The following is a 12,220-nucleotide window of genomic DNA, read 5'->3' as shown; positions in this document are numbered from 1 at the left end:
ATATTAAGGAATATTTTATGTGATTTTTTAGTTGTCTGAGGCAGATGAAGCAGCTTTGAAGGAGCCAATCATTAGAAGGTTCGAGGAGGAAGGAAACCCTTATTATTCCAGTGCAAGGTAACATACAAATAACTGTTCTAAAACTTAATTGTAATCGTGGGACTTGACATGTAACTCTTGGTATTAAAGAACAGCAGAACAGAGCAGTTGGAAGCAAAGATTGTGTTTGATGTGCGTTCAAACGAGTGTTTTGTCTGTCTTATCTCTGGGACCTGGTACCATGAGCTGTTTCAGAAGACTGCATGCACTTGCAGGAATTACTTCACTGGTTCTGTAAGGAATTTTATGGTACCATGGAGTTTCTATGCTTTGTGCTTTATTCTGCATAAGTTTTATATCATTCTTCCCAATGTAGTATCTGGTCACCTTTCTAAAGCCTGTTAAACAGTATAATATAAATAAAAGTGGGTGCATGTGTATTAGGAGGATTACATTTTAGTGGGGTCCTGCAAGTAGGAGGCCAGTGGAAAAGAAGGTAGCAATTCCAAGAAGACCTGAAGCCATTGGCAAATTTCAGGTCACGGTCATGGTAGGTAATTTTGTTTGACGATAGCAATGATGCTATAGGGCTTTAGCATGCTCATGTTTGCTGAGAAGTCCTTTGCAGCATTTCATGCTCAGGCTGATGAAATATTCGTAAATAACCAGGAACTAGTTAGGCTGATGAAACAAGGTGGCATCCTGAAGTGATACAGATACGTCTGGAAAGTAGCCTGGGAGCTTTCTTGGCCTTTGATGGTTAATTTGCATTAGTTTCATCCTGTCAATGCTATAGTTCTTGCATATTTCTGGTTGTGGTATCCAAAAGCTAATTTTCCACAAGCGCTCAGCTGCTAATGGTGGTAGAAGGTAGCATGTTTCAGTGACCCAGATGTCAGTTGTGAAAGCAGCAGATCTGGCAGTGAACAACCCAGGAGACTCCTGGAGTAGGTGGGGAACAGCTTCCTGGTCCAGGTGTCACACAGGTCAAGCAGAGGTGTGGAAATCCTGGGTGCTCAGTACTGCAGGGGAGCTCATTAGAGAGTCATGGCTGGAAGCAGCCAGGACTGTAATGAGCACAACCCAGGCTGAGTTCAGGATCTCAGGGAATGTGAGGCAGAAAAGAGAAACTCCAAACCCTAAATTTAGAGGAGTGAACTTCCGGGAGTTTAAAGGGTTAGTGGAGGGGATCACGTGGGAAACTCCTTGAGAACAGAGGAGTGGATTAGAGCTGGCAATTCTTTAAAGACACTTTTCTCAGAACACAAGAGCTTTTTGTTCCTATGTGTAGGAAATTGAGCATGGCAGGCTGGAAACTGGCATGGCTGAGCAAGGATTTTCTCCTCAAACTGAGGAGTAAGAAGGAAATGTACACACTGTGGAAGCAGGGACAGGTAGCCTGGGAAGAGCTCCTTCTGCATGATCAGAAGTAAGATACGAAATTACTGTTAACTTTTACTCATTTCTGTAGGGATAGTGGAATATACTTAACTGAGGTATTTATACCTGGGAAATCAACATTAATTTTAATTTTTCATCAAATGAATTCCTTAATCAGGCTTGATCTTTAATGAGTGGTAAAAGAAAGAGCACAAAAGTTTTTAACAGCTGACCTTTAACAACTGACCTTGTGCTCTAACACAAGAAACAAAAATGAAAAAAATATGTACTATTTTTATAACTAGATTTTAAGAAGAATATTCCACTTATATAACATTTTAAAAATGAGTCAAACTGTCTGTATTTAAAATTAATGACTACTCCAGAGAAGATGAATAATGTGATTTTTTTTTTTAATTTCTTTTTTTTATATGTTCACTGGAAACAGTCAGACTCTTTTACTCATGACTTATTTAACATTCAATATATTAGATATATTAGCAATATAAAAACTTATCCTCTCCCAAAAGCCAACAGACAATTGTCAGTATTTACAACAGGAAGTTACTAATCTGTAAGAATGCAGTTTTACATGTAAAGTTAAGACTAGCATTAAAAAAAAATCAAATTTTAAATTTTTAATAATGTCTGATGATGACATGAAACTTGAGTGTTTAATACCAGCTTTGTACTCTCTGATGAGCAACTTTTATGAGTTTATATTTTCAGAATATCTGGCCATTTTGTGAAGTTAAGTTGCAAATCTAGTAGTCACCCCAGCAAATAACTTAAATTTTCTCAGCCTGGGCCTTAGAAAGTGCTTTTAGTACTAAGTGATCTGTCATTTAGGGTAGTTATGCACTTCTTGCTGTGTCCTCTTGGAAAGGAAATGTGACAGTGCACAGATGTGAGTTGGCTGAGAAGTAGCGTGGGTCTGGATTGCATGTGGTTGAGTTCATGTGACGCTGCACTCAAGATAATAAGCCCAGCTGAGACATGAAGTCAAATGTCAGAGCTGAAATCCCACTGAGGCTTATCTCACCATGAGCAACGAAGGTGAAATGCCTTTTCTCACAAAAGAGTGCTTTAGACGACAGTGTGTGAGTTGCTCAGGTCAAAGCAGTCCTGGCTGGTTTCTGTCGTCTTTCAGTTCAAGTAGGTGCAGTCTGCATTGTCTAGGAGCTTTTAGTTGCTCTCTTGTAGAGTTAATTGGGTATTTCGGTGGATATACTCATGTTTCCTGCCCTTCATTCTTTGCATTAATTAATTCCTAAGGAAGATCTCAGATCAATAGTTCAGAAGTGTTCATTACTGTGGAGTAGGCTGTCCAAGCAGAAACAATGAGGTGAAGTGGATTACAGTCTTTGCAGCATGTGTATTCAGGGGGGAGGATGTACCACTCACCTTCCACCTTGGAGACAACCCTTTCCTCAGCCAACATCAGCAGCTGCTTATTAGCAAGCATTTGCTGTAATTCAGGGAGGAGTAATCTGTCACTTTTGCAACCCGTTCCTGTTGGGCACCAGGCATGGTAAAACCCCAGCTAATTGTCAACCAAATGTCAGGGTACTGTAATTGAAACTGAATCCAGACAGCCTTTGTTTTGTAAGCTTCCTCCACCAGAAATGTCAACATGGAAACTCTAACAAACAGCTTTGCATTTCTGAGAGAACAAAAGCGACAGATGGGCACAAAGATTGTTGTCTGTATTGCTGCTTACCTGCAGCTCCTTTGGAGGCTCCCTGATACTGTCCTCCTGCCTGATATCAATCTCACCCTTCATAGCCATTGAGATTGATGTGAGCCTTCCATTTGACTTATTCAGGCTTTGAATCAAGATTTTAGCAGTAATAAGGAGAGAGAAGGAAAATGCCCTAACAGTCTTAAAAGACAAGAAGATATCCCTGTTTATATAATTTTCCTTTTAAGACATAACTTCCTATATGTACAGGATGTCAATACTGTTCCCTGCAGTTGTATTTTCTAATCAGACTTTAACCAATTTTGTGATTAGAACCTTTCACAATGAGCAGTCTTAATTAATGGCGGTCGTTAGGCAGCACCCTTTTTAATGAGTTATATTAATCTGCTCACTGGTTTCTTAAAAGATTTCAGAGGTTTGCATCTTAACAAATTACACAAGCATTTTACTTTAGGCAACTTCATTTCTTTTACTCACACTATCTCAATTACAGATATTTTATGCGTGTAGTGTGACTCATGTTCCTGCAATGGGGTTTTAATGGATAGTTTAATTATTAATGTTACATCCCAGTAGAGAAGGTAGTTTTCTTTAAACAAAGAGAAGCAGAAGCCAGGAGTGACCGTGTGAAAGCAGTTTGACTTCCATGCAACATAAAACCTCTACAGTTGTCAATATAAGTCAGTTGTGTTGTTATGAAAGAAAAACAGAAAAAAAAATACAAATCTGCCATTAAAATATGTTTCATGTTCGTATAGTTATTGCAGCAATAATCACGGTGAAGTTGCAACTTGCAAGGTATTGCACTAAGTTGGTGATTTTTTTGCATTCAGTTCATCCCTGCCTATTCCAGGCCTGAACAGATGTGTTGAACATTTTAAGTAGTATGAATTCTGTCATTCTGTTGCAACGTGCTTCATAAATAAGAAAGTTAGTTGCGGGTATTTATTGGGGAAAAAAAAATTATATGCAGAGCAAACAAACCTGTAACAGTCAAAAAACCAAAATTTGCTTAAGAATAGAAATTACTGTATTTGAAATTGTTCATAAAGTTGGGGGTTTTTTTCATAGTCTTAAGAAATCAGAAGGCTGGAATTGACCTCACAAAACTACTTTTATCTTCACTATTAAGAAGGATTTTCTCCATTCCTTTGGCAGATTAATCTGACTATATTCATCATAACTCAATCAAAATATAAATATAAGATGGAGAAAAAAAGCATATCCATTAAACTTTAGTAATGCACACTCTCTGAAATTGAAAATATAGAAAATACTGTCTTGGTCATTCTGGATTATAGCAAGCTACAACTATTGTCTTGAGAAAAATCAAAAAATTCAAACATCTCTTAAGTAAGTCTCTTTAAAACCAAGTTAGACTTTTCTTCGGCTGTTTTGAACCAAAAAAAACTTCCAATTGCTCTTGATTTTGTATGGTAAGAAGCACTTCCTCTGCGTCTTTTCAATGGAGTATTGCCCAAATAAGCCCAAAAATTTTAATGAGTTGCTACTTAAGATTTAGTTACTATTTAAGATTTAAAGATGCAGTTAGGAAAGAAGTTACTCAGACAGCTCTTGAGTTACCTGAAACAGAATTTACTGCTGCTACCACTTTCATGCAGGTACAAGTGTGGCTGCTAGAGTATTCCAGTGCTTAGGCTACTAGCCCATTAGAAGGAAGTGCTGACTGAGAATCCTAAAATGAGAAGTTTGGTGGCGCTACAGTTTTCTCATGTTTGTAATTTGGGTTTATAGCAGGGGGTCTTTTTGCCATGCCAGAAGTTTTTCTCCTTTTTACATTTGAGGAAATTTTTTACTGCAAGGCACTGGTTGCCCAGAGGATCAATCCTCTGCCCATCCCTGGAAGTATTCAGTGCCAGGTTTGATGGGGCTCTGAGCAGCCTGGTCTAGTGAAAGGTGTCCCTGCCTATAGTGGGGAGGATAGCTAGAGGATCTTTAATGTCTCTTCCAATTCTATGATTCTGTCATTTTTTTAATATTCATTCTCTGCTTGTTGGGATCGGCAGCCAGGTCAGTGAGTGCCACAGCTACTGTGGTGCAATACTTCTTAAATCAAAATTTGTTTTTCACTCCCAAAAAAGAAAGATCCTGATTTTGCCCAGTTAGCAGCAGTCTTCCCTTCTCCAAACCCTTTCTTCTTCTGTACTTCAGTTTTGCTCTTGTGCCCCATATAATTTAACAGTGTCCTGCTTGAGAGGCTGCACCATAGTAAGATTTCATAGCAGAGTGTTCTTTCTGAGCTGGGGTATCCTTTTTGTTCTCTGTCTAATAATTTGAAAACATGCTCCTAGAGCTGAGCCTGAACCCTTGTGACTGGTCTTGTTCAAGGTGTCTTCTACTGCAATTCCATTTTGTGCAGCATAGAATAGATTCCCCTTGTAAAATAAAAAGTATATATTGTCAATCTCTTAGTATTTTTATCTGATTTGATCAATATTGCTTTCACAGTGAATGGCAAAATAAAGCAAATATGGAAAATACTTAAGTGTTGCCTGGAGTTTTTCAGCATGTATTCATATACAGTTTGCAGTCCTCTTGGGGATGAGATTGGCACATTTAGGATTGAAAGAAGACTGCAAAATATCTTGTTTCCTGTCTAATAGATTTTGTTAATCTCCAAACAATATAAAACTTGCAGATGGAACTTCAGTTAGAAAGGAAAGGCTGTGTCTTCTCTTGGTAGAGTCAGTCTTGGTTCCCTGTTCATGTCTGTTTCTTGTATTTTCAAATTTTCCACAAAGAATGAGGCATTGATCAGCACTGAAGTAAGTTCACAAAGAATGCAAAATAAGTCTCTCAAGGGAAAGATGGGATGGAGGAGGAGCATCCCTCTCTTAACCTCTCTGTGCATGCGTTCTGCAGATGCTGATTAAAGTATTTAAGTGAGACTAGGTTTTCAGTGAACAATCTGGTATCTTGTTTAAATATCTTGCTGAGAAAATAACAATATTTACAGTTTCATGGCCTGCTGGGAATTTCAATATGGATTTTAATTTAGGTAGGATGGAGCTGTCATTAAGAGCTGATGCCTTAATTTTTGGATACTATCAAAGAGATTACAAGTATTGGTGATTTTGGGAATTTCACAACTCATTTATAATTTAATTGCCTTCACTGTTAAGGAGAGTAGTATCTTCCAGTTGTTTAGAAATGAACTTAATGGCAAAATAAAGAAATTGTATTGGGTCTTGCTGAGATGGAGTTCATTTTCCCACAGCAGCCCTCATAGAGCTGTGCCTTCCATTAGTAGGTGAAAAGGTGCTGACAGTACAGCAGTGCCTTGGCTGAGCAGTGCTGGCACAGCACCAGCCTCTCTCTCCAGCATTTTCCCCCCAGCAGTGTCCTTGGGTAGGCAAGATCCTGGGAGGGGGCACACACAAATTAACCAAAGGGATATTCCCTAGCATATGACTTCAGCTCAGTTCCAAAAGCTAAGGAAAGGAGGAAGAAGATGGAGCATAGGTTATTTACAGTGTTTGCTTTCCCAAGCAAATGCCAGCGCTGAAGCCCTGCTTCCTGGGAAGTGACCAGACATTGCTTACTGATGGGAAATAGAGAATAAAGTTGTTAACCAATTTTTTCCCTCTTCGTTCACATGCAAACTTTCACTTACACTTAAGTAAACTGTCTTATCTCAACCTGTTGTTTTCCATCTTATTTTCTCTTCTCTATCCAGCTGGGAAAGGGAAGAGATAGAGCGGCCCTGTGGGCACCTGGAATCAAAGAAAGATCAACCTGCTACAGAAATTTGAAAATACTTGAAATTTATACTGACTTTTTAAGGATGAAAGAATAAACATTTATATCATCCTCATCTGGCAGTTGAATTAACCTGAATAGTGTAAACAACAATGTGACATAAGCCTTAAAGTGCAAGCATTCTTAATAGAATTAGATAGGTCTTTGACAGATGGTAATTCTCCACTTGAACATTCACAAGCAAAGAGGGCATTTTTTCTTGAAGGAGATGATTAAGTATGAAGAATCTATTTAAAATATGTAGGTCTGACATTCTTCACTTACCTAAAAATATAAGTTGTTCTAGATGACAAATTCCCATGGAGTAATGCACACCAGTCTGTTGCATTTATGAATAGCATGACTTGACTTCGTAGTTTTAAGTATAATTTAGCTCTTTACTCTTTCTTTAATATGAAGTACTTCCAATTGCATGGCTTTGAAAGTATACCAGCTATATATGTTGATTTCCTTTAATTATTAAAAGTTTCAGTTTGTTATGTTTTTGTTATGTTTTTTTCTCTAGATTATGGGATGACGGAATTATTGATCCAGCTGACACAAGACTGGTTTTGGGCCTCAGTCTCAGTGCAGCACTAAATGCACCTACAAAGAAGACAGAATTTGGAGTTTTCAGGATGTAAACTTAAACATGTGATCATCAGAATTACCTCTGTATATTTTATTTGGGGCTGGGCAGCACACTAACTATAATACTGCGGTGATTAAAAATAGAGATTTATCAGATGTTATTTTTAATGAAACTTACATCATTATTTTCAGTAACTGTAATTGTCACACAGTGCTTCTGGTTTTTGATAGTGATTTGAGATTAGTCATTTAGGTGCTTATATAACTGCATTGCATGAATAAATTGCAGCTTCTAGCATTATACTTCATTTTTAACAAGAAACTATTGATACTATCTCTTACATAAATAAATGTGCAAAATAAAGTGCATATTTGGTGTTTATCAGTTTCTTTTTTGTATGTCTCCTGTAAATGTACTTTTGCAGTTCAACAAAGAAAAACCCACATTTGCTAATAAATAATTTTTGTGAAAGAGAAGTGCTGTAAGGGCAGCCAAGGATTTCAACATGGCATGAAATTACAGATTTCATACAGTTGTTGTCATCTTGTTCTATCTCTGGCTTTCATCCAAAAAACATTGCTTTTCTGTGTGGTTCCCTGAAGTCAAAACAACTATTGAACCTGATGGATGCATAATGTTTTCTGGAAGAGCTAGGAGGTGTGTGCTGCTATCTTTGAAATCAGCAGGTTGCTGAGAGCATGTGTGAGGACAGGGGTTGGCTGCAAAGGTATTTAAACATCTTGGTGTGCTGTCCTGGTAATTTTGGTTTCACAGAGTGTTCTCTCCATACAGATCAATGCTTTGCTCAGAGCAGAATCCTGAAATCCATTGACTTAAGGAGTTTGGGGATGCTGGAGTGCTTTTTTTATTCTGATTTATTTAGGGTAGCTTGTTGGGGTGTCTAGTTTTTTGAGAATTCACTGTCATTTAATTTGTTCTCTTCAGAAACGTTGCACCTTTGTAGAAACTACATACTGTTCTAGCTGGGAACAGGAAGGTGATTTATTTTTATCTAGTTTTGCTCTACAGGTGCTCAGCCATTGCCAGGAGTATTAACTGATAGTCAAATCCAAGAAGAGCCAGTGTACATGAGTAGAGGTCCTGTCCTGTGCTGGCCTGTGGGGAGAGGAGAGACTCCTGAGAGGAGAGATCACCTGGGTAAGGTGCTAGCTGTAATCTTCCTAGGCTTGTGTGGAGAGGAGTTCTCCTTGGATCCAGGAGGAGGATGGAAGGTCTGCTATCTGCTTTTCCAGTTGTGTCTCAGACAGATGCAAAAGAGAAAATGAAATAAATCTTTGGAATGGGGATCTTCAGTATGTGATATAGACAATGTAGACAGCCTAGCGTATGTTGAGCTGTGTGGTCTCTGGCAGAGTTCTATACTGCACAAAAAGAGCAAACTTCCCTCTCTTTTTACTGAGATGAAATGTGTCCAAAGCCTGGTATATTCTGAACCACTAGAAAGATTACTTCTGTAGGTCTGCACTCTCTTAGTATATTTAATAAATATTTAACAGAGAATAATACTTTAAAATGGAGCCAGTGAGGCAGAGAGCTGTGCTTTTGTGCCACTTGTCTCACTACACACATTTGTGATTATGTTTGGCATAGACCCAAGATTCCTTGATCCTGAAAGTAAAGTGTAATTATTTATGGTTAGTAGGTTTCTGAAATGCATTTAAAAATACCCTTCTTCAAAATACTGATATATAAAATATATAATTATATATTTAACATATATAAGCAAGGAGAAAAAGAGTTCCAGATCCTGAAATATTGTTAGTGGCTTCCAATAAGAAGAAATACGCTGTATTTTCTCCTACTCCAGTTGAATAATCAGTTCAGCGCTTGACTTTCTATTCTGAATTATGGGGATCACTCTTGCCTGTCACTTCCAAAGCTATGAGGACTACTGCCTCTTTCTGCTAAGAAATCTGATCTGTTCTGAATAATATTTTTATTTTTAATATATTCTTTCAATTACACTGGTAATTAAATCATGCCAAGTTGGAGACAGTAACAGATAATCCTGGGATACAGATGATAGGAGCAGATATGTTTGGAAGGATGCTTCTGAGAATGGTAATTCCTTGTTACATCTGAAAAGACAGTTACTTGCATTTGTCAAAATTTCTTTTTTTGAATATGTGTGCAAGCGAAGTCAAAACACGTCTGAGTAAATAGGAATGTTCTGCCTTAATAATACTTAGCATTGTAAACACATTTAGTAAATTAAATTAATCATCACAGGTTTAGCATCCTATCAGCATGATCTAGTTAGCAGTCACTACCAAGCAGGATCTTCAGCGCAGAGCAACAGTTCAGAGAGCCACTAGTGGTTATCACTCCTCCACTACACAGCTATTTTGGAAAAGCTTTTGTCTGTTACAATGCTGCACAATGTTTGCTGTTACAGTGTCCCTGGTGTGTGATGGTGTTCTGATCACTGCGATGGGTCTCTTGCTGCCCAGAGGTTTGCTGAAAAACATTCTTTTCTGTGGAGTCAGCAGGAGCACAAAGTTAGACCCCGTGCTTGTACCACATTTGATGATGTTGGTAGATCTATTTCTGCTATCTCAAAATAATCACACAGAGCTCTCACATTGTGTCTGCCACCAGGAGTCTCATGCTTTTGCAGTAGCAGCTCCTTTTTAGGCTTGACAGGGATGCCATTACAACAGTGATTTTCAGTTTTTATTTGCGTTGTGCTACCAGTAGGATTTCTTCTGGAATGAAAGGAAATTTCAAATAAAACTAAAGGTAGCTGCCACTTTAAGGGCATAATATTTGTGATGGAAGAGGCAATGTAAAAGCTGTGGGTGACTATTTCATGACTTCTCCTGCTTGTCTCTGGTACATGTAATTTCTTCACTGTAGTATTGGAGCAGCTCTAAACCACTAATATGTTTCCTTACTGGGAAGGGTGATCCTTGGGATGACGCTGATTTTTTCAAATGAAGGTTGAAGAACCAGGGAAATAGCTGTACCATATCAAGCACACAGTGGTGAACCAGGGCATCACACCAGGTGCTCTAGACTTCCTGGGGACCTTTGTTTCTATCTAGTCTTGCCTGAGGCATAGCTGTTCTGAGCTATATGCCTCCCTCCAGCCCCTGGCAGGAGAGGAAGCCAAGAGGTTACCTGGTTCTGTTTCTCCATGATAGTTAGATGTGGTCTCTTCAAGAGGTTAACACTTAACTGCAAGGAGTTTAAAAGACTCAGTGCTGTGACCTTGAGGGTATTTTCAAACACCTCAACAGAAGGAAATGGGAAACATGAATGAGGTGGGCTAAGCTGCTTTTCATGTTGCACTCTCAAATTACCTGGGCTGAGATGGTGATGGATTGTAAAAATGTACCCATTGCCATTTTCCTTTTTATTTTCATGGCAGTTAGGAAGGTGCTGGGAGCCTGGGGGCTACAGTTTGGTCTTCAATCAAAATTGGTGGCAGTTTGTTTAACAGACATCAAGGCAGAGCCTCTGGAACACAATCATGACAAGCCTGCCTCCAGGGCTGAAATGAGATGTGAATAGTGCACAGCCTCTGTGATAGCACTGCCTGCAGAAGAGGAGAAGCCACTGGGGACCTGTTCCCACTGCTCTTCCACCTGTGTGGGGTTAGTTTACTGGGGAGTTTGTAGCCTCCCTGTTTGTGTGGGCATTGGTATACGTACTGTTCTGAGAACCCATCTTTTATTTAAGTGGCTTTTTTCCAATCTATTACTCATCAAGATAAATTGCTATCTCCTGCTGAGATAGATGTCTTTCAAGTGTGCCTGTGGACTCTTACTGCTTCAGTTGTGGCAGAACTCTGATTTATCTTAGATTTTCCTCAGTGTTCGAGGCTTCAGTAAAAAAAAAAAAGTCTTGATTCAGAAAACCAATGATGGTATATTATTTTTTTAACTGTGGTTTATAAATTAAGGCAATTTAACAAGGCAGTTTTAAAAGCCTGCTGCTTTTCTGCAAAGCCTTAAAGCACCCACTTAAAGCCATATGCCCATTTTCATGTCTCTGATTCAGTAGAGCACTTGTTCAAATGCTTGACACTAATCTCTAGAGTCTAGTAGTCCTAAAATCCATCCAACTCCATGTCTATGCAAAGCCAAAGCTAGAACACACATAAATCCTCAGAACTCCTTACCAGCATCAATGTAAACCTCTATTATTTTCCCACTTTTAGAAGTACACTTAATTAATTGATCATGATGGAACAGTGTGATTATGTAAAGCATGTGTGATTTTCAAAGTTATCCATTTGATATACAGATGCTAATGCACTTTGATAGTGTTCTGTTTGTACAATTGTGTGCAATAACACTTGCATGGAGAAAATTAGTTTTAAGAAACTTGAATTAGTACTTAGGTACAACAGACCTGTACCCAAGTCCATGCCCAAGGTCTTGCATTTCATGTGGATTACCCAACGCTGAGCTCTGAAGTTCCACAGGCTCCCCTCATTCCATAGCCAGCTATCTTATGACTGGCTACTGATGCTGTTGGATAGTACCTGCCTTTTTGTAATTGTAAACAGTGATTTTCTGTTTTTGTACCTTGACCCTTTTCTGCTCCTTGACCTGGGAGCCTCTGACACTCTTACTTAATATTCAGCTATCCTGCTGATATTAATCGTGCTGATGTTTTATCCCCTAGTGCTGGAGACAAAGTGTACAGTGCTGAATGGGGAACAAGGGAACAAGGGACAGTGATGTCTGCAGAGACAGTGTGATCCAGATAGGAACAGGCAC

General features: G+C 38.7%; 1 protein-coding gene across 1 annotated transcript in view; it reads left to right on the top strand.

Annotated features, from left to right (window-relative positions):
- MCCC2 (methylcrotonyl-CoA carboxylase subunit 2) overlaps positions 1–7,853 on the top strand; it is a 36,731-nt gene extending 28,878 nt beyond the window's left edge. Inside the window, exons 16-17 of the mRNA XM_056514784.1 lie at positions 32–117; positions 7,407–7,853. Of these exons, the coding sequence (XP_056370759.1) occupies positions 32–117; positions 7,407–7,524 (204 nt within the window). The 3' untranslated portion in view covers positions 7,525–7,853. The remainder of the gene's footprint in view (positions 1–31; positions 118–7,406) is intronic.
- Positions 7,854–12,220: the final 4,367 nt, after the last annotated feature.

This window comes from Oenanthe melanoleuca, chromosome Z (assembly GCF_029582105.1).
Source record: "Oenanthe melanoleuca isolate GR-GAL-2019-014 chromosome Z, OMel1.0, whole genome shotgun sequence".
Classification (NCBI taxonomy): Eukaryota; Metazoa; Chordata; class Aves; order Passeriformes; family Muscicapidae; genus Oenanthe; species Oenanthe melanoleuca.
The sequence above is the reverse complement of the archived record's forward strand: the minus strand, read 5'-3'. Positions and strand labels throughout refer to the sequence as shown.